Source organism: Hylaeus anthracinus, unplaced genomic scaffold (genome assembly GCF_026225885.1).
Source record: "Hylaeus anthracinus isolate JK02 unplaced genomic scaffold, UHH_iyHylAnth1.0_haploid 4, whole genome shotgun sequence".
In the NCBI taxonomy this organism is placed as follows: Eukaryota; Metazoa; Arthropoda; class Insecta; order Hymenoptera; family Colletidae; genus Hylaeus; species Hylaeus anthracinus.
The window spans coordinates 11,161,428-11,184,508 of NW_026535289.1; the positions used below are offsets into that span (position 1 = coordinate 11,161,428).

At 42.7% G+C, this 23,081-nt stretch overlaps 3 protein-coding genes across 4 annotated transcripts in view; all 3 read right to left on the bottom strand.

Moving 5' to 3' along the window:
• Positions 1 to 9,817, bottom strand: part of LOC128894760 (uncharacterized) — a 61,535-nt gene extending 51,718 nt beyond the window's left edge. The window contains exon 1 of the mRNA XM_054156734.1: positions 9,351 to 9,817. Coding sequence (XP_054012709.1) covers positions 9,351 to 9,421 — 71 coding nt within the window. The 5' untranslated portion in view covers positions 9,422 to 9,817. The remainder of the gene's footprint in view (positions 1 to 9,350) is intronic.
• Positions 9,818 to 12,337: 2,520 nt separating this feature from the next.
• Positions 12,338 to 15,971, bottom strand: LOC128894838 (L-lactate dehydrogenase-like). Its single transcript, XM_054156850.1, has 9 exons — positions 15,750 to 15,971; positions 15,616 to 15,628; positions 15,113 to 15,321; positions 14,671 to 14,788; positions 14,209 to 14,382; positions 13,916 to 14,089; positions 13,663 to 13,780; positions 13,074 to 13,197; positions 12,338 to 12,745 (listed from the first exon to the last, which is right to left on the bottom strand). The coding sequence occupies exons 1-9, from the start codon at positions 15,969 to 15,971 to the stop codon at positions 12,581 to 12,583; spliced, it is 1,317 nt and encodes a 438-aa protein (XP_054012825.1). The 3' UTR covers positions 12,338 to 12,580.
• Positions 15,972 to 16,612: 641 nt separating this feature from the next.
• On the bottom strand, positions 16,613 to 22,441 carry LOC128894778 (L-lactate dehydrogenase-like). 2 transcript variants are annotated; one of them, XM_054156768.1, is made up of 5 exons: positions 22,298 to 22,441; positions 19,325 to 19,454; positions 18,436 to 18,901; positions 17,728 to 17,969; positions 16,613 to 17,476 (listed from the first exon to the last, which is right to left on the bottom strand). In XM_054156768.1, exons 1-5 carry the CDS (start codon positions 22,387 to 22,389, stop codon positions 17,312 to 17,314), a joined length of 1,095 nt encoding a protein of 364 aa, XP_054012743.1. In that variant the 5' UTR covers positions 22,390 to 22,441; the 3' UTR covers positions 16,613 to 17,311. The 2 variants fall into 2 exon arrangements, with proteins under 2 accessions (XP_054012743.1, XP_054012744.1); XM_054156769.1 differs by lacking the exon at positions 22,298 to 22,441 and adding an exon at positions 20,413 to 20,561.
• Positions 22,442 to 23,081: the final 640 nt, after the last annotated feature.

The following is a 23,081-nucleotide window of genomic DNA, read 5'->3' on the forward strand; positions in this document are numbered from 1 at the left end:
TTGTCACAACTAATACGTAAGTCTTCTGGTATCGGACAGAAGCACGTACGGCACATACAATTCTCATTAGAGAGTGCAGAAAGAAACACCTGCGAACAATAACGTGTGAAAACAATTAAGGCATGTTTTCATCGATGAAACTCGAGAATTTATCCGGTGATTTTTGGTTCCGTGGAAGGCTAATAGCTAATTGATAGAATCGACATTCCCGCCCTCGGTAGTATTACTCCGCCCTAGTCAGACAGTACTCGGACAGCATTTCCGCGTAGACAGCATATGCGTTAACAATTTTATCACATTCCCAATTACGAGTTGGGGATTATATAAAATCGCCGGGCAATTTTATAAACGATCCAGAATTTATCATATTTACCAACTTCAGAGGGGATTCCCGAATCCGAATCTACCGCAACATGAGCAACTCGACAGCTACGCTATCTCCAAATTCAAACCCAAATAATTACTCCGAAAATTCATAATAATGTTTCATGTCCTATCAATAGAAAAAGATTGCCACAACGACAAGCGAGTGGGGTCGCTTCAGGTTCCTGAGCAACACGACAGCTACGCCATATCCAAATTCCGAGTCAAAATTATTACTCCAAGAATTTCTTATAATTGGACAGTGAATGACCCTTCTGACGTACGACTTCTTGACGAGATTGATCAAAGATCGCCCGTAATGTGACAGGTGACTGGGTCACCCGAGGTTTCTAGGCGACTCGACAGCGACGCGGCCGGCTCGACGGTGCCCGAACATAAACGTACGACGCGTTTACGTGCGTCGAGTCGGAACGCGCGCGCGACCGCGCTTAGTACTCGCGGCAGTCCGCGGAAGACAAGAGAGGTGAACGAAATGTGTGTCATACGCTCGCAGTTTGCAGCGCGGCGAGCCGCTCATTGTCATTCGGCGTGGTTCCAATGCAACTACGTTCGTGCAGCCGTGCATACAGGCTTCTAGAATGAACGAAGACGCCGGGACAACGTTACAAGCCCGCGATAGGCGCGTTCACTGGTCGCGACACACGAACCCGAACGTGACCGATTGGGTAGCGACGATTCAACGCGACGACGGCTGAGAACACTGGGACAACCGTTCCCGACTTTTTTTTGCATTCTCGTGAGACGCTCCTGATCGACCAATTTGAGAGACAATGGCCTAGTTACCGCGACGGTCGCTGGCTCCTCACGGTCGCCGATCGAGGAAAGTTGCCGTCTTCGCCTACCCGATTCCTGCTTTTGACTTTTACTCTTACGACACTTGCATTTCGCGCATTTTCCGCAGACACGTTTTTAGTTTTTTTTTTTTTTTTTTTTTGTTTAGGGAGTCGTTTTGGTCGCTACCTTAGAAACTCAGTTCCCTTGCCAGATACAAGGTTGGTTGTGTATTGCGCACGATAAATTTCTACTTGCTTGTACGCTATTACTTGAATTTTATTTTTATTCGAGCATTTTTCAATCTTTTACAAATTCATGAATTAATTCTACTGAGAAATGGAAAGATTAATTAAAGATATAAATGGTATCCCCTTCAAGAAATCTAAAATTAATTTATTTTACGAGAAATGAAGATCCTAATCTATCAATGGACTCATCAATGAGGCTGATCCAACAGTCTGGAACATCTTAATTCCGCTCGTGACTATATAAATTGCACTACTTTACGTACTCGATGTTTTCTCTCGCCTAGAGGAATAAGCTCGCATGGCGTAAAACTAGAAGTCGTGTTTGGTATGTTTCGCAATGGGGAAAGTGGCCTTGAACGACAAGTTGATTCTATGGTGTTTACATGTCGCTGGTTCAGAGGCCACTTGAACTTCATCAGCTGACGACTACCTGATCTATGTTCGCCGATTAAGAGAAGAAGGAACAATAAAATCCTCGTGGATTGTGCGGCGTTCGATGAATACCCGCGAGGACTCGCAGATCGCGTGACGTATATTGGATCACGATTCGGTTAATTAACGGATGTGAATCATCGCTTCTGAGAAGCTCTCTGCATTCGTGGTTTATCGCGAGACCAAGCGCTCTGTTTTAACTGTCGCAATGGGGCGTAAAATATTTGTCCAAGTCGATCTAAAAACTACTAAAAATACTCTTTTCTGTACATCAACCGATATACTGTTACAAAGAGGAAAATGGCTTTGAAGGATTTACGAAACATCGAGGTCTGATTTAATTATTAATAAACCTGTATTAAAAGGGAACGCGGTATCGAGCAATTCGAAATCATCGAGCACGCGCGGATTTCACTTTTCCGCAAACTGCCGGTCGAATATCATCCGAATGCTTTATCTTGGTCAGTCTTCCGTGCACCGTGAAACCGTTCTTGCTTTCACGCGTGCGATTCGCTACCACGGTGCTTCCGTTCACGCGCCGGGACTATTTAGCGCGCGTGATCGGCGCAACAGTTACACGTGGCCGTGTACAGGTGCTCGTTTCGTCGATGTTAGGTCTGTAAGTAGCTAAACGCGCCGGAGTAGACGGCTCGTAAAGTCATAACTGTCTGTGCGCCTCTTGGACGAGATTTATGCACGAACGCGCCACCCCTATCGTTAATCAGAAGTCGCCGCTTTTTCGCCTGCGCGAAATACTCATATATAGGACTTTTTTTTTACTAAACGAAATATTCGACGTGACTTGTTTGTTGGACGCTTCAAAAGTGCGTACGCTGGACCACATTTCTGCCAATTTTCGCAATGATGCGTCGACTTGCGTAAAAGATAAGAGCGTTTTTGTAACTCACGTTATTGGAATTTGAGAATCGAGTGTCGAAGGGTGGATTTCTTTGGTTCTCGGATGAACTTTTTGAAATATTGATTTCTTCAATTTTCTCGTGATAATTATGTTTCCTATATTGACAGAGTTCCTAAAAATTCTTGTTTCGTTCAATGATGACTTTTCGAATCAGAACAAGGCCTTTCTACACTCATGACATTACAAGTTACTGTACTTTCATGAAAGTTGGCAAAAACATTGTTCTATATATGCACTTTCACTGCACCTATAGAATATTTGTATCACTCGACATCATCGGTAAAAAGATCCCAAATATCAGCGTTTCTCTAGCCTGAAAGATGACGATGCTCCTCCTTAATGACCAGCCTCGTAACGGATCCGTCGAGCGTTCCATTCCGCGAGCTCGATTATTATTAAATTCCATATCGGTAAAACCAGCCGGGATTTTCTATTCCTGGCTAGTGGGTTCGTATTTATAGATCGTTCTGGACTCTCTCGGGTATTTATAGATCGTCGTTCTTGCTGTCCTCTTTGGGCATCGACTCCGGTAGGCGGATAGGAAAGCTGGTATGAACTGCTCCGGAAGCCGTGCACGAGAAAAAGAACCGTCTCGCATGCCGACCGCATCGCGACCAGCGAAACGCTTCTGCGAGATGCAAGAGCAAACTGGAAGATCCTCCTCCATCTGTGTAACTGGTACATTCGATGGCCTCACGCCCGTTCTAGGGGTACCGTGACGCCTGAGTGACCGCCAAAAATTATTTCGCGGTTAACTCCACGAGGGAGAGGCATGCGGCATTTTTCTCGCTTGTCTGTTCGAGGAAAAACGAATTATGGAACGGTGGCATTGCTACGAAACCACCAAGACCGAAAGCGTTCGCCAAGCACTGCGAGCTCAGGATCGACTATGCGGAGCAATTATTCAACGTGAAATTAACGATTCCGAGAAGAGAAACATTCAGATTGGACACACACGAAGGGTCGAGAAAATCTGTTACCCGTGGTTACTGGAAGGCGAGCATGGTCGCATATGCTTATTTCCATAGCAGATCGTTTTCGCAATAGATCACGCGCCCGCGCGTACGTTCGCGGAGCGAGTGCAGCCGAGAGCAGTCAGATCGACTCCTGTCGTGTACTTCAAGGCAGCTCTTTTACTTTTTGTCTCTCCATATGCGTGTTACACGTGTTCATCGATCTAACGCGTTTCTTCACCGTGTTGGCAATATAAAAAGAAGTAGAAGAGAGAAGGAGAAGACCGTGCACGACCAGTGTACTGGATTGGATCGGATACCTTGATTATTGCAGAAGTTGCAATGCAGTAATCGAGGTTCTATTCGTGCCACAAGAAGAACAAGCGAACCTTCAAAACCTACATACTGGACGAAGAAACACGAGTGACGTGTAATATCTTTGAAATATCGGGAAGCATTCTGGTTCGATCATTACCCGATGAGTGTTCTTAATGAACTACTATCAGAAGCTTTGGAATTCGTAACTCTAACCGATTCCAGCTATTAGTCTCGAAGGAACGCGCGCGTCGGTGCTTTCGTGAATTGCAGCCAGTCGCGAGCATTCTGAGGATGCGCCGAGTTAAACGCAGCCGCTTCCTTCGCAAATTGCAGCAAACCGGCAATTTTTCTCCTGAATCGAGCGTGTAATTCACGGAGACGACGGGTGGACTTGCGGCGATATCGTCGTCGCGTGCTATCACGAAAGATTTTCTATTCCTGGATGCTCCCCAGGTATTTATAGCCCCGACGTCGGGCGTCTCTATGTAGAGGACGGCAAGCACGCGGCGGCGTAACGACCATAGGAAAGCGAGATCTTACGTGAAAGCAGTTAAGGCCATTTTCGAGCTGGCGCCTGCAGACCGGAGAGAAACCGAGAACGGCGAGGATCCACCGACGCGCCTCGTAAAGGTCGTGGAAATGTCAATAAACGAGCACCAGCAAGGACGTTGCGGATCGTACGCCACGAAGACGCGTTTTACGCGTTTTCGCGAACGATCGCGTCGCGCGGTGGACCGGAATATTATTAATTTATTGCCGAGTCACTACTCGAGCATGTCACGCGAAAAAATTCGTGAAATGTCTTCGTAAGTATACTAATTGACGTGCTAAATTTTTATTTGACGCGTCGCATAATTTTTCTTGGGAGAAAATTTTTGTCCGAAGACCCCCTAACCTTTTCTTCGAGGAATTCATCGGTGATCGGAGAAGCGTAGAATTAATTTCGCAATTTATTTTTTAATTACGAGGTAAATATGCACGCAAGAATTAGGTAAAGAAGAAAAAGGAAACGAATGTTGGGGAATCGACTGCGAGAGCTAGAAAAATTACTGTACTCGGTGTTTTCTTTAAGTTAAGATATTTAGAATAGTACTAGAGCACGGATGTTGGGAGGTTGCATAACCTAACCAGAAAGGTAGGCACTTCCTGAAATATTTATATGTCAACTAGATTAGCGAATGGTGATATGGAGAACGTATACAAAACGTTACTGTAACGAAACTACTTTTATATCTTGCAATTGTTTATAAGAATCCAAAACGAGAGTGAAAATGAAGACGTTGAAAAAAGATGTTGAGAAGATTCTAGAACTACAAGCGGCTTGTACAATATTAACAAGGAAGCAATGATGGCTCCCGAGTGTGTCACATATTTTGCTACATGCGATACTACGTTTGGTTACGAAATATTTGTATTTCTTAATTTGTCAGAGAGGTATTTTAAGCTGAAGGAAGATGAAAATAACTCGACGCCATACAGAAATACTAGAAACATTACCAATTGAATATTTTTTCTACGCGTGGTTCGCGCTAAGGTCAGGCAACTATTTTTGTCGCGCAGCAAATGATTTAGCGCGAATGCGGCGTCGACGTTCATCGCTTCGTATGACATTTATTAATACCTGCAATTATTAATATTTTACGGAGAATATTCCATCGTACATTGCCGACTGCGCATATTCCGAAGACCGTGTAATCTGAGTTTCAGACACTTTTAGTGCACTCTTCCGAAAATATGAAATTGTCCCTTAATCGTTACGCTCAAGGGGATGCTGAACTTAGCACAATGAATTCAAATAAAACTATACCATTTCCGACTCACCTCTTTCAGTATTTATCTATTAATTTCAGAAAAAGAAAGCTACTCCATCGTTTATTAATTGCGACTAATCTAGGCTTTTTTCCCCAGAGAAATTTCACCTACCCTTTACGCAAGCGTAAACATTTCCGCTTGGTCTCTAAACGCGATTGAAATTCAAAGGGCTTGTTTGCTCTTGTTGCGACAGGAGAAACGCGCGGATTCGTTCTTGGAAACGCAGAAACATGCACGCACATTATTCATTCGTGTCTTCGTGCACCGTGGCTTCTTTTATTTGTTGACAACGAGCTGATTTGCGTTTCGCGCGCTTGCGGGTATCGACGCGTCGATACCGTTCGATTATTTAATCAAGCGATTGCGGCCGTTTCTTGTCCCATTCCTGGAACTTCCGGTCGGTCTTCGGACTCGTTTATTGAATAAACTCGTCTTCGGGATCATAACATTTGCAGAACGTTTGTTGTATAACATTTAGTTTACAATTCGCGCAGTGATGTCACTGGGATAAATTGACGGTTTTTCCTGTCCGTAGTTTAAGCTGTTTGTACAGAAAATTAACGTAAACCGTTTAAATAATAAATACAGTGACGAACATGTGACACGGAGTGATTCGCAGTACGAGATTAGTAGATCTGAGAAATGTCATTGTAAATGTCTGATAGCTACTACAATTTAACTTAATCGTTTTACGTTCAGGTGGAATGAGGAAAAACTTCGGTGTCGTCGATAACAAAATAGTGTTAGGTACATGTCTGAAGTATTGATATGTGTTGTTGCTAATCGTCACTTTGAATAAATAATCAAATGAATAATAGAAGATTTTGTGATGAAGAAATTGTTATGGAGTTCGAGCAGTGTCCAGTATAATTCATTATAGAATATAATAATGTATTTTAAATTTAAATTCATTCTTCCATTGGGTTATTTTATAAAATAATGTCATTTAAAGTTTTCATTTTATATTATAAAAAAATAAGGATTAAACAAAAACAATGAAAAATGTGAGTAAAAAAAAAACATTTTCGTATAACATATATAAGTAAAATGAAAACCTAAATATATGCAAAAATTAAGAAAATTAATTGAAGAGGAAATTAGTAGTAGTCTTTACATTGCAAAACAACACAAGTGTGTCAATGTTTATGTCTAATGTTACTACTACTTCGTCATTGAATAGATCGATGTACTCTGTCCTATACTTAAACGTGAAAGAAAGTTACATGATGGGAAAAATCAAATGTTTGCAATATTTCTCACGTTCTCAACTATTCGTTTCCCGAATCGCTCCGTGCCAATACTCGCGCTCCGTATGCGCTGTCACGCGGCTATTATTCAAAGACTCAAAGTTAACATTACCGTGGTTAGTTAAAGTATCTATACGGTAACACATCAGCACGTCGTACACGTACGCGATGATAATTCGCTCGCATTGAAACACTATCGTGCCGTTTCGACGTAAGCGACAACTGGAACGAAAATCCCGTGGCGTTGTTCCACGTAACGCGCCGCGTCGTTACGACTAAAATCGATGTATCGACGACCTTATTTCCTTAAAACGTACAAGCAAGCATTGACCGAGCACCATTTCTGTGCTAGCGGGTTTTACGTGCTCCGGTACTGTGATTCACGTAACCGTACGCTCCGAGGGGACAGAATCAGGACAGTTTCTGCCTCGACGCGCGTAGGGCAAGTAAGCTCGAGTCGATATAAAAATATCCCGTAAGAGGAAGTAATTTAAAGAAGCTGGAGGCAAATGATTCCCTGTCGAACACAAATGACAGTTTAGTCGCTGTATTAGATACGCGTTCATCTCGCGATGAACGGAGTGGCTGGACGTTTCGGTCTCAGATAGAATTCATGGTTCGTTCCACCATACCGTAAACTTGCAAAATTCGCGCCGTTGTTCGTGATTTGGATGTCAGAAAAGTATCGCACGCTGTCCTGTACCCGGCGAACTTTCGACACGCGTGCGCTCGAGAGGCGCGTTCCAAGATAGTGGAGCGTGCCTTCTAGACAGTTTACATAGTCGGCGTGCCATGTAAGACGAAGATATATTGCGATATTGCGACCATTGGATCGTTGTGCAACATTCAACTTTCGACTCCATGTGCCGCGTTCTCGATTTAGAGACCGGCTGCATCGGGGGAGGAGCAGGCCGCGAGTCCTTGGACGGGGATTCTGCGAACGCATGCGCCAAAACCGAGAAAAACCGATTACGTTTGGGTTTTCCTGCCCGTACGCGGCTGGACCATTTTTTCCTGCACGCCTTGGTCAGCAAAGATTAGAAAGATCGGGTGATATCGCGGTAACTCAATTATCAACCGCAGATAGACGTTTGTGCTCGAGTCAAATCACTTTGGTTGCTTCTCGAGACTTTGTCAACATCTTTTTAACCCTTAAATGCCTTAAGTTTCAAATTTGATACCAGACGTTTGAATCGAATTGTAATTTTAAGATAATTTTGGAGCTTTAAGCTCTTAGAGAATGGAGTTAATGAACGAAAATTGATTCTCTGTTGAAATAACTGAAAATCATGTTTAATCCTGTCACGAGAAGAGTAAGAATGCAGTCTCCTCGATCCTCTGCGCGCGAGGAACCATTTTACATGGTTTTTTCAGTGTTCGTGACAACGAGACGATAACGTCGCGCCAAAGAGCAACCCGACAAAGGGACAAAGTGCAGATAGCGCGAGCAGAGGTGTTCCCGCGAATGAAACAGAGAGAGTATAAATAAAAGACAGGTAAAGACACGGCGCCTGTTGAACTTGTTGTTAGGGCCCCATGCCGTGTGATAAATCTGTTCAACCTGTCGAGGATGGGCAAAATACTTATCTAGATAAGAACGTCGAATAACGAATGGGAGATAAACTACTCGGTACTGTTCCTTTGTTCCCTCGGTATCAGCTCCCACTCGAATGATATCCCAAGTTCGACGAATAAAAATTTGCACCAGTAACATTTCAATCAAATTAATCGCTGTTCAGAGTCTTCATTTTTGATTTATTGTTTAGATAAAATTACTTACAAAACGAAAGTACTTTACATTAAACGAATAAAAGTTTGTCCGAATAATTGACCATTCGTTACTCCAAATCATTTATTATTCAAGTATAATTCTGTCCATTTTAATAAAGTCTATTCAGCTTGCTAGAGTGAATACCCGTTCAGTCGAATAAATCACCGCACAGAGCTTTATTTGTCAGCTGTTACTCGAACAAATCGTCTACCCATCTCCATCAGGTTTGCGCAATCTGTCAGACTACTCCAGCGCGCCACGATCTACAAAATCTGAGCCCTATTCCACGCTGACTAAAAAACGGCCCGTCTTTGTACCTGTTCAGTCGAATAAATCGCCCCACGGAGTTTCTGTTCGTCGCCCATTATTCCAATTAAATTCCGCCCATCCTACGTCCGACCTGTCAGAGTCGCCGACGGGTAATCGGCGAACCCGCTCGGACAGGGAACGCCGGAGAACGTGGACGTTGAAAACGAACCATCGTGTACTCACTTGACCAGGATCCTCCAGAAGCAGCCGAAGCTGGAGCCGTTTGGCACTTCGCTCGCGTACGATATAGTCATTTCCTGCCTGACCAGGTGTACAACGTCGTTCCACGCCGCGTTTCTATCTTCTTCTTCCTCGTTTTCGGTTTCTACCGTCGACTCTTCTTATCGTTCGGTTTACCTCGCACCGTGCAGTTGGTGTTTCCGGTGGAGAAGCTGCACACTCGCGCACATGCGGCGCGCGGGCCGCTGAATTTGTCTCCACTCCTTGATGATCGAGGCTCGATTACCAGGTCCTATATCATCGGGTGGATAATCACGATCGGCTTACCATCAGGAAGCTCTCGAACACCGTATAGACGGAACCAGCTGACCGGACCGACCGACTGTCTGCTGACTGAGCTCCACTGACAGACGACAGGACCAACAGGGAACGGGGCCCGGCTGCCACCTCCACCTGGGCCTCAGTGCCGTTCTCACCTGCTCGATAACCCCGCTCCTTCGAGAGCCACCAGTCGCGATACCTCCGCGTTTCCTTTCTTTTCGGTTGCCTCTTCGATCCGATCGAGCGTGGCGAATATTTTCACCGAAATTATATTCGATGATTTCTGGTAAGCGAGCCCTCTCCCTGGATTTAAATACAGCGTGTAGAAAAATCGCGAAACTGCAAGGGCAAACCTGCTTATCTAATCTATACAATATTTATGATAAAGAAAAGTCTTGAATACGTTATGTCTACGTAGTAAAAAAGTTGCGTAGATACAGAATAACATTGGAAACCGTCTCACTTAGAATTTAACCTGGCTTTGAATACGTGATACTTTTTACCAGATGGTCGGTTTTTATAATATTTAAATTTCCGATGTGACTCACGAAGATTTGAATACTCTCGGATGTTGTTCCGTCGCCATACTCTTGACCAGTTTTTCATCCACTCTAAAATTTGATTAATGTTGTCTCATGCAATGTGACATACCCTTGTTTTATTTTGTTATTCAATGATACATATAGATAACTGCAGAGTACCGAAGCACAGCACAGTCGAAATACGAACAAACATTTAAACAACGTTTGCCTTGATATTTCCATAAATGGAATTTGTTCCGATAATAATCAATATTTACGGTTAATTAAAATTCCAATGTTCAAATATTCCTCGAAAGCCTCCAAATTATTTTGGAACCTCCCCTTCCAAACTCAATTCCGCGAACACCTCGTTGCCGGACGAAAATTTTCTGAATTCATGCATGCACAATTATTTACATTCACACATAATTCTTCGCGAACTATCCACCTGGTTAATTGAAAGGCCCAGAGATCTGGCGAAGTCCCAAACCTGCGCGCGCGCATCGATTCGAAGAAGAGATTTGCGCGACACGACAACGGGCCGCGAATTCTTTGATAATTAATGACACGCCTCGCCTTTCAAATGGGATCTGCTTTCGAGCCGAGTAAAAGGAGAGCGTTTCTGACGTCGCGTATGCGTCTTCCCCGATATATAAACCCTCTAACAACGATTTCCACACGCGCAGGTACTCGTTACGGCTACAAATTGCCGCCCTCGACTGGTTAATCGTTCTTTTATTATCCTTCCGCCGTCCTACGTGCAGCAATTTCTGCCGTTAACCCACCAATTGCTCGATAACTACCGAATCCTTGAGGCTACGCAGTGATTTCGCAATGGCGCCTTTTATTCCTAGAATCGAGACGCCTCCAGAGGGTCGTTTCTCGGAAGAAGAGTTCTTACGGCACTGCCGGCGTCGGGATGCCGTAACACCGTGGCTATATCGCCTTACCTGACGATTTTAACGCGACATCTCGTGGTCTTTTTCTGTACTGTTCTCTCACCTTGCCGCGGCCTAGCCTGCGGCGGAATTGCGACCTTCTGGTACCATCCACCGGTCACCTTTCGCCATTTTTGCGCGCACCCTGAGGGGGAAGACGCGCCCGTCGACGTAACTTTCTGACGCACCTGCGATATTATGGCGTTAATTTCATTGTGCACCGAGAAAGAGAGTCTCTTGTTAGGTTCGCAATATTATCGCCATTCTCTTTTGGTAGGAAATGTTTAGAAATAAACTTTCAACTGCTGTTTGGAATAATTTTTGACTTTCACATTTTTTACATTACGTTTAATCAAATACTGTAGGTTCATGTGGTCCTCTTTGAGATATTGCAGCGTTGTTTTTAAATAGTTTCATCTTTCTCTTCTTTTCGTTTCGTGGTAGAACGCGAAGGAGACCTTAAACTGCCGCCATTTTGGTGCTCCTCAAATTTTTCAAAAGGAATCCATTAGGGGGTAGTCCGTTGGAATTAAAGCTCGGGTACCTCGGGGTTGCTAGACCCGTTCTGCAGCAATCAACCATGGCTACAGCCCCTGAGGGCGCATTTGTATAAATATAAGATTTGGAGCACGAACACTAGACACAACCAAACTATAATTTTCACTTAAGAATGAATTGTTTCTATTGAAGATACTTCTGTTTATCTTATTGTTAGACCAGATATTCCAAAATCTTTACTTGAATGATAAATATAAAGAACCTCAAGTTTAAGTCAATCTTCTAATAAATTTTGAACAACCAAAATGGCGTAAACCTCAGTAAAAACCTACCACACATTTATATCACAAGCAACAACAACCAACATGGGTTCATTGACATAAAAAACAACAGTGTCCAAAGTTCCGCATGGAAGCTCCGCAAGAAAACCGCAGGACACACTGTTTCGAGAACTCGATATCATGGATTGATCGAAAAAAGAAACCCAAACGATATCCGTCGAGTTCCTTTTCGCCGAAGCGCTCCTTCCACGAAAGTCCAAGGACGACTTTCCACGTTTATGTAGGTCATCTCGGGGAGATTCTTCTGCATCTGTTTCAAAGATCACGGAGATGGGTCATTGACGTCATCGACTGGTCGAAGCCCAGCATCCGAGTGATTCACAGGTGAAAAGTAAAAGAGTCTACCAGGCTTCGTCATCGCACGTGTTTACCTCGTGCATCGAGGCTGGCTTCCAAACGACCGCAACCATTAATTCAAGGAAGTTGCCGCAACGTTTCTTCGTCAGGACAATCGAGCCAAGCGTAACGAGAGACAAAGCCTGGCTAAAGGGACCGGTGCACGCGTTTAAGCATCGTACGACAAGATATATATATATATATTTTTTTTAAAAAACACTTTCTACAAGACAAACACGACGAACGGTACACTTTTGGAAGAGATAATGGCGGATCGATCACGTTTTAAGGTCCTTTTGCACGTTGTACACGGTGTTTGCTGATGTTTGGAACAATTTCTTTTCGAATTCGGTGATGCGCATTCGCACGATGTTGGTGACACCGTTCTCACCGATGGTACAGGGCAGTGATAAAAACGTCTCGTGACAGACGTCGTGGTGACCCTGGGAACGAAACGTTCGTTTTTAGTTTAATTTTAATCACTCGTAATAAAGGAAATGTAGCTGACAACGAGCATTGAAGATTCAGAGGGATTCATTTGCAAACCATGAAAATTGTACTGGCGTGAGAATACGCAGAGGTCATGTTTACACTGCGCAGGATTTTCCTGACGAACGGAATAATAAAAAAATAAAAAAAAAAAGACGTCGAATACCACCTTTCGCAGGATGTAAATTTAGCTGCCCAGTTGCGAAATTCCTGCGCAGTTGAGACTGACCGCAAACAACGATACGCCGAGCAGAAGCTTAAAAGAGTGCTGGTGTTCCATACTTGAATCAAGGTTGAAACCGGTATAACCCTTTGCGAGTTGTTCAGTATAGCGCTCACAATGTCCGCAACCGAAAGACCGACTGCTGTGTTCGAATAACCTTTCAAACATCTCACGGTAGGACCTCTGTAAAATGAAAATTTATTCTTCCTCTTGTCGGAGAGAAAACGATCTTGATTCTACAGACTAATTAAAACTGTTTAACCCAGAAGCGTGAGTGTCCATTATTTTGAAAGCACACGGGGAAAATTCTTTCAAAGAATTTTGTTCCTTACTCGTTGAATTGAAAGTAAACTTTCAATTATAAAATGAAATATTTCACACTAAATAAGTTACTCTCATAGTTAACACGTTGACCGTAACACCACCCATGCGGGTGACACGTGGGTGACAATAATTTTTACTGAGGAATAAATTAATTAATTCTGAAAGCAAGGTTTTGGAGAAAATTAGTGTAAATAGAATCGGTAAATTCTAAAGAGGTAGCAAAAATAAGTACTACATTTTTAATTGTATAATAACAAAATTTCAACCTCGCAGGAATTTTCACGACATATAAGGCAACGAGGAAAACTAGCAAACTCGACTCACAGTCTGACGACTTCCTTGGATATCTCGTACCACCTCTCCTCGTCCGTTTCCAACCCGATATTCGGCAGGATATCGCGAAACTGGACGCCCGCGACGTTCACTCCCGACCAGAGTGGAACTAGGAAACGTTCAACGTTTACACAGGCCCGATACGTAACGGCTGGCTTTCTCCTCCGTTAAATCGCGCAAGAAAACGGATCACGGCGCCGTAAGTTCTCATTGTCGTTTTAAACATGGACGATCCCGAACTCACCCTGGCTGTCCCCATGTTCGCCGACGATGTAACCGTGAACCGAGCTGGGCGCTATTCCTAGACGATCGGCGATCAGGTAACGAAACCTCCCCGAATCGAGGTGAGTACCACTTCCGATAACTCGACTGACCGGTAATCCGCTCACTTTCCAAGTTACCCACGACAAAATGTCAACTGAAAGTAAAAGTTCCCTTTTCTACTCTCGGCACGGAATTGTTCGCGAACGACAATTCCTCCGTCCATTGATCCTTTCTATTCCCGTTAAACGCGTCTTTGTAAACGCGGAACGCAACCTGGGTTACTGACGACCAGGAACACCGCGTGCGGACTGTACCCAACCAGAGTCGGTACTATGGTCTTCAGGATCTCCGAGTTTCGTTGCACCAGGTCCAGACGCGATTCACCCTTGACCTGTCGCACCCCCGCGGCTATGATGATCACCCTCGAGTTGCTCGTTATGCAGAAGTCTGAAACAATCGTTGAGTATTAGTATATCGTTAGTAGAATATTTGGTCTTATTTTGCCATACATCAGTGTTGTATCGGGTTGTCTGGTACCTATAAAAATGGTACTTATATAATTCAATAAATATATATAAACATGTTTCTTAAAAATTGCCACGAACTGTCTGGACAACCCCTAAAATTGTGATACGTGAAGCTCGTTTACTCCTCACAGACTTGAAAATTCATTGAAAATTCATCGCGAGGAAATCGATTTGGGAATTAGTATATCTAAAGTAAACTGTATTTTACCTGTGTCGAAGTCAATACGTGGATCTCCTATGAACACCGACCCGTGGCAATAATCCATTCCCTCCCCTTCCAGCTTCTTTGGGAATGCATCCACCATTGCCACGTGCGCCGACATTTTCTAGAATCAAGCAACAGAAAAATCACGCAAAACAAACTGTTTTCCGTCTTCGCGAATGCAGACCGTGCGTGTGGACGTTTTGTCTAGCTGATAACATATTTCCGCGGCTATTTGTATCGCACGCATAATCGCCAGGCTTGGCTTTCCACGTGCGACGTGCATGAACTTTCATTCGAGCTCGAAACTCAAACAGGGGAGTTGTCAAAATATTGTAGTTCGAGATATTTTATTTTGCATTACGTTTATTTATTAGTATCCTAATTGGTACTATGTTTTACAGAAATTAGCAGTGTGTAATATAATTTCACCGGTTTACACTGTTACCTGAAATAAAATTGAGTTTGCACAGGCTACGCCGACCATACCGGAACCTACGATCGTCACTTTGTGACAGCAGTCCCTCACTGGCTCTGAAAATTTGCACAGCAACTCTTCCTTCAAGCATGCCGGTCTGAAACGTAAGGATTCGATTTTTCTGACACGCTGAATCTCGTTTCCTCTGCTACTCGGTTGTAACGTACAAAATGTCCGCCCTTTGGATCAGAAGTAATTGTGTTTGTTATAATAATCGTCCTTGAATCAAGAAACATTTGGCCTCAAATTACAAGACTTTCAAGTTTGTATACAATTTTTGGATTTTCGGTTTTATTTGACAGTGTTATTCTTTAGTAAACTATTTAAGGGAGGAAAAAATTCTAAACTGATGTCATTCGTGACTGTCGAACAATTTAAATTTAAACTACAAGTGAATCAATGAACACGACGACTTCGTTATTCCCTCGAAATAAAAACGTTCGGCGAGGTCTAGAGTTTACTTTCAATCTCACAAAGGCCTTCATCCTGGTAGAGGACATTTTATATGCGATAACCTAATGTTTCATCGTTGCTAAAAAACGAAACGATTGGTGGACAAGCCTGGTGGTCATTAGTGCACAAAGTGGATCGCTTACACGAAACTGACCGCTCTCTGTAAATCGGATCCAGCCGTGGCGTCTTTGCCAAAGTCAGCGGAAGCGAATTTCTCCGTCTTCTTGCTGCCGAGGATCTCCGATAAAATCGTCGGAGGCAGAGCGCGTCGAGGGTAGCTCGAATACTTTAAGCTCCTTCTCGATGTCACGTTCGCCGTATACCTGAGACATTTCAGCAACGTGGGGGTCGACAGCATGCGCGAAAGTAAAACCATTGCTCCTGTCACTCGATGATTTTGCGGATCGCGATCGTTCCCGTGGGAAATGTCACATCGCATGCAATTGATCCACAGTTGACAGGAAAGAAGGCGCTGGCGATCATAACCCGTTCATGCGAATCGCCATTGCTTCAGTTCGCCAATTGTTAAACAATCCATGGTTACAGGACTTGAACTGTTTAAACCGTGGAGGATCTTTCGTAGGAAAAGATTAATCATTGAATTTCAGACTATTGGTGAATCGAAATTATTTGAGTAACTTGATGCTTGGTTACTTTATGTTTTGAGACTTCTTTAGGAGGAAAAAGGTCTTGGAAGAACATCAGTATACTTGAGGTTGGAAAAGGAGTACGCTCTAAAATTAATTGGTGTGTTTTGGAGCGTAACGTTGGTAGTCTTTGAAGTGTATAATTGTAGTAGTATGGGTGCCAGGTATTAACGTGATACATTATCTATCCGAAAGGTTCTTTATATTTTCCATCTCTGTTCTTGTTTGTCTGAAAAAGCTACCTCAATAAATAGTCACTACCTTCGCTAGCAAATTTAAACAATTATTAACTTCCTAATCTACTTCGTATCTACTCTTCACGCCACTGGCAGCACAACAATTAAAGGAGCGAATAATTCACCACCTAAAATACTCATAACGTTAATTTATTAAAATATTCTTATAAACATACAAGAAACGGACGTATGTTCATCAACAGGAAACGTTCAGACGAGGTTCATGGTATCAAGATTGTACGAAAACGCCTAGTCAATCAATGTTAATACTATGAGATACGTTATTCAAAATTTGCTAAATTTGTATTATACTTTTACACAGAGCACCATGTAAAAATAGGAGAATAACTTGAAGTATTTGCCGTTGACTGACTTACGATTGCTCGTGTTTGGTGTCTTTTGTACGTCGATTTAGTAGTTAAGTATCTTATTCCGTATTTAAATAACAAACGTTCACATTCATCGTATTAGAATACTGTCACGTAAAATCACTGGTAAACATTACAAATCTTTACAAATGTAAAGCTTTAACAACAACGAACACAAGATAATACTTCGTAGTAACACACACACATACACTGCACCAAAAGTATCGTGCGTAATCGAGCGCGCCATAGCGTTCGAAACACGTTTGGCGATTTAAATACGTTTCAAATATGACATGTACATATATATGTATACGTATAAAAAAGAATAAGTAACGAAAAGTAAGTAGTAACGAAGGATGCCCGTTTTTTGTGCATATAAAGAAGAATCAAATAACGAAACGGGCGTGAAATTCAATTTATCGTCACGAAATGATTATTTCGGCACCCAAAATTCCAACGAAACTTCTAAAACTTCAAGTCTTTCTGAACTTCGTACATCTTTGCAGCCGATTCTTGCAGACAAGCGACTTCCTGTTCTGTTAGCTTCTGTTTTACAATACACGTTACACCTCCTTCGCCCAAAGTGCACGGTAGCGATAGGAACACATCCTCCTCGATCCCGTGGAAACCCTGCGAAGTAATTACAATCGTTAATTACGAATCGTTCATCGTAACGTTATCATATCGATTTATGAAAGACATTTTTCATACATTCAGCGTATGTTTATTATTTGAATTCATCGTAAGCGTATTAAGTTCATATGGTACTTGCAACATTCTTGTAAAAATTTAATAACGTATGTTTAAAAAAAAAAAGAACAAATGTTCAATGCATACAATTACGGAGGGAAAAGAAAACAGGTAACAGATTATCGACTTACGGTAACCAAGGTAGACACAGCGTGAACTTGATTAGAATTTCGCAATATCGCCGAGGCGAGGTGCGATACGCTCAAACCGATCGCCCACGACGTGTAGCCTTTCAGTTTGATCACCTCGTAGGCGCTTTCGACCACCTGCTTGTGGACACAGCCCCACTGCTCCTCGTCCTTGTCGGTACCGACGTGCTCGTTCAGATCGCGCAATCTTACACCTGCGACGTTCACTCCCGACCATACCGGCACTGAAAATGTGTGTCGTTGAAAAATACTTCATCGAAGCATATCGAGGAATAGAAACGCGATCGCGAGTCTTTTATCGTAAGCAGGGCTCCGATTTGTAAGCGCAGAAAATTGGGACATTTTTACGAATTGCAGTTTCTGAAACCTCGATTTTTGGAGGCTTAAAATCGCTGAAGGTAATGGTAAAAATATTTTCTTTTGTCAACACTATCCGCCTATCCTTTTTCTAAAGTTATCCACTACTCTCTACTTCTAAATTTGTCTAATCACAACATCAAATTTGGATGCCATCTAATAACTTCTTTCCAAGACACCCTTATCTGATACTGACCCATTCGATCAGCCAACGAATCAGAATTATTTTATCTGGAGATTCGCAACTTTCTCCTTATCTCCGATAAGAGAGAATTATCAATCAGCTGTGCATCTACGGGTAATCTCTGTTTAAAAAAAAACATTTCAACGAACCGCTCGTATCGCCGTGTTCTCCAATAATCCAACCGTGACAGGAAGTGGGCGCGACGTTGAGTTTCTGGGACAACAGAAATCGGAATCGTGCCGAGTCCAAATTGGTACCGCTTCCGATAACACGGTTCTTAGGTAGACCGGAGTGTTTCCAAGCCACGTAGGTCAAGATGTCCACCGGGTTGGACACGATCAGTAGGATCGTGTTCGGGCTATATTTGACTAACTGGGGAATGATGCCTCTGAAGATGTCTGTATTCCGTTGAACCAGGTCCAGCCTCGACTCTCCTTCTCTTTGACGAGCACCAGCCGTCACGATGCAGAGGCTCGAGTTAGCCGTGGCCGCGTAATCCGTACTGGCGTTAATTTTTGCGTTCTTCAAGAAGGAGCTGCCGTGCTGCAGGTCCATCATCTCCCCTTTCAGCTTGTCAGCCATAACGTCCACGAGCACCACTTCGTTGGAAACGTGCTGCAACGATACAGGAAATTTTATGAAAAAGACGAACTGGTTTGAGCTCTATTCCGTGTACGATCATCGATAAACGAAGAATTATTGGGGTCTATAGGTACTTGGCAGTATTTTTTTTTTTTTTTTTTTTTTTTTTTTTAATTAGAAACAGAATACTAGAGATTAATAAATTATAAGGACATCGTCCATTTAATGATACGGTTATCAAATTATAAGAACCCACTTCGTATCTGCATTATTTTACAAACGATTATAAAATTCCAGAAATCAAATATTTCTCTTTTGAAGAGAACTAGTTCACTGCTTTAGTGATTTTGAAAATGTTGAATAGTACTCTAGAAGGTGGCAAAAGAGGTTCGTGTATCGATGATGAGTACGTTAGGTAGTATTCTTATAGTTCGTAGGTAATTGCATCATTCTTACGCTTGTCAGGATGCTGATGGCGCAAGCCATTCCGACTTGACCGACGCCGACTATGGAGACCTTGTTTCTGCCGGTGGAGATCGGCTCTACCACCGTGCATAAAAGTTTGTCTTTTAGTGAAGTCATTGCTCTGAAAGTAGATATTATTTTGTAAGATGTTTGTTAAATTCTAAGAACATTGACGTTGTAGGTTTTTCCAAGGTCATAAGGTCACGAAAGTCACCCTCAATGTTAAACACAAGCATGCATAAACTCAATATTAGACGAAAATGGAGTGATCTCGCAAATATTCGAATTCTTTCTGCAGTGGAGTAGTTCAAGGTCGAAAAGGTCATAGAGGTCATCCACTTTCCTACTCGAAGACATGCGCGAGAATACACCCCCTCCCCAAAAGAGTCCAATTTTCTGCTCCAATTCTATCTAGAAAGGCTTTAAAAATAAAAAAAAACACGATACCAACAATTCCATGGAATAATCCAACGATAAGAATCCACGAATATAATTTCTTTACAGTTACTTTTACTGTCTACCGATATCCGCGCAAACACAAAAGACTTCCTATTTCACGGTCTTATCGTTTTGTTTACAATTTCCCAATCTACATGAATGAGTTGCAGGTTGCAGATAAAGCGCACTACGCGCGTGTACTACGTATCCCACGAGATGCCACTACTTGTACAAGAAGCACGTGCACCCGGCAAGCCGGCATCCCAAGCAAATTCCGGAAATGCAGTTCGAGATATGCAGTTCGAGTATGAGGAAATATTGACAAAGGTTACGGATACACTGACAATTAACATTCGCAATTATGGATGATCATTCGACGATCGTCGATCATTTACGACGTGCAGAGGCAATCAAGATCAAACGTGCGACCCCAATTACGCGGCGTCCATCGTCATGGCGTTTGACCCTGATAAATACAACGGGAGGGAGTAAACGACGAATTTACTGCATTCCACGACATAAATGCACCATAACGGTCACTCTTTACTTGACCCATATACCATAACTAACTCTTGTTACGGTTAATCCACATTTCCATCCCCACTCGAATCACTCTTAGTACGACGAGTAAAAATACCTACCCTAACCCCTTTAACGTGTCTTTTCACCGAATAAAACTGTAACACTACACACACGATTAGCACAGAGTGCAATTCAGAGTGCAACAACGTTCGTACGTCCGACTGGTCTGACAGCTCACAGACTTCTGTCTGCAGGGGTGACCTTGTCCCCACTTTTTATACCTCCCATGGGTTCGCCGTGGTCGCGATGATGAAACAGGGAACGCAGGCGTGCTTCGCGATAAACCTAAATTCGCAGCCGCCTTTCCCACGAATTTCCACGCCGCTCTTGCGTCACGTGGCGACATTTTTCTTATAACCGCGAATGGTTAATGCGTACAAATGAATCGGCTACGTGACGTGGCGGAAACATACGAAAGTGCATGTGTAAAAGATTTTTCGAAACGAAAGCGAGACGCTTGCGCACGCGTACACGGTCGGCGAGCGTTCATCGATCCCGCCGTCACTTTCTTCTGGATCCCCACCGGTCGCCCAATAAAAGTTAGCCTACAGGATGTGTTTCGTTCAAGGGGGACTAAAAATACGTATCACGAGGGACTGGTGGCATGTTGCGATGGTTACTTTATTTCGATCAGATTACGTGGTTAAATTTGGAGCGACGTTTCCGATGGAAACGCTTCGATTTCGGTGACAATTCTCCGATGCTGTAGTCGACAGCCATCAGAAAAATCCAATAATCCGTACGAGTCGTTTTCAAGAGCAAGGTTGTCCTTCGCAAGGTCAACCTTCCCAAGTATACGTTCACTTGATCTAGTAATTCGATTACCTTGCGATTGTAATTTGTATTTAATTTTTATTTGTTTTTCCATGGTCTACTTCAAGGGCAATTAATAGTGCTTGTACGAATGAACACATTTTGCATCGATAGAAGTCACGAATCATGTGTAAAAGATAGTATAAATTAGGTGTTTTAAAATATTAAGATGTCGAAGGCACGAGTGAAGAATTTTTGGGCCACGTGTGGCCTGATCAATTTTTATAGTTTATTCATGTTTTGTAATGTTCGGATAATAGGTCCTACTTTAGTTATAAATAGTCGAGTAATGAGCGATACACTTGTAAAAAATTTGCAGAATTACTGTATTTATATTCCGTATTTATTTTTGTATTATCTTGTGGCAATTTTCTTTTTGTGCTGAAATCAATCGTTTAGTGATAATACGTTCCCGGGTAAATTGAAATGCATTTTCTTAATTGCAACCACTTAATTGTGAAAGAATATTTCACTTGTTTATGAACATATGTTAATTGCAAGTAAAATAATGAATTTAAAGTCGCGCAGTAAACAACATTTCCATTGTAATCTGGGAAAAGAAACTGATCTTTCAGCTGGTAATGAATAAGTACTTTTGCAGGAGTTTTAATATTACGACTGGCAAGGATAAATTTCTACGTAGAGTGTAAATATGTTTTTCAGAGGTACGTTTACGTTATTTAAATTTTCAAGTCATTTGATGTACCACCAAGTATTTATATTAAATTTATTTAATTTAATTTTTATAACGTTCCTAGAACATTTACTAACACAAAAATAATTTTATACAACAAATCCGTTAACTACGTATAAACAAACTGTATGTCGTGGCCATTGAAATATTCGGAGTAGAGTGTCGCGTGGAGCACGACACAGGCCAATCGTCACACACACACAACAACGTAGACCTGTCGCGAAGAATGGACGCGTCACGCATACGTGACGCATGATAGCGGACTTGTCAATTTACCGACTAAACAATCCAAAAGTCGAACAATAATTTTACATGACAATTATTTATACAATCCAATGAGAGAATGTTTTCGTGTGGGCAAGGAAACTTAATCCCCCCTTATCGCAATCGAAACGAGTTTTTATTAAACAATTTCAGATTAAGATACGCGTACTCACCTCAGATAATTATTTCGTCGAAGAAACTCGGTGGAAATCCTGGACTGAGTTGACAATTCGGCCAACAATCGACCTTTCACCAAGAAATTCATTACTGGCGTGCTACCACGTTAGTTAAGACACAGGAAATAACGGAACCAACTCGAAAGACCACTCGCCAGTTGCTCCGTCGCATCGAGGGGAATTTTTCCACTTCCTTCCACCTTAGCGATTCTCGTTTCCGAAAGCTTTCCTCCCTATCCAAACTGCTTGCGTCACCTGTCCGATACAATACCGATACAATACCGCAATGGCATCTTTTTTAAAAACACTTATCGCGCTGGTAAAGTTGTTCTTTATCTGTAACTATAGTCGTCGCTATCTCAACCGATGCATTATCAGCCGTCTAGTTCGCGCGAGCAACAGCTCGCTACCAGGAAAAGAAGATTGCCTCACGTTACCGCGAAATTCCATAAGGTTGAGTCTTACTCGAGAATACCGCAGACGGTGCAACCGGGAATGACGCAACTAGACTCCGCGTCTCTGTAATTTCGTGAAGCTCTACGTGAGCATGGTCACGATCCTTTCCGACACTTCTAACAGGATTGCCCGCTTCTCTCGCACCTGACCATTTCTCTAGCCCCTCTAACTTCCTCCTCTAGCTTTGGATAGAGTTATAGGTGTAGGATGCTCCTAGTGGAGGAACGTGAGAAAAGACACGTCGGTGTTGGTTCCTCGAGTTCGATGCAGACGAGTCGTACGCAACCGATTTATTGTCTCTGACGCAATTGCTGCCAAAAGCGTG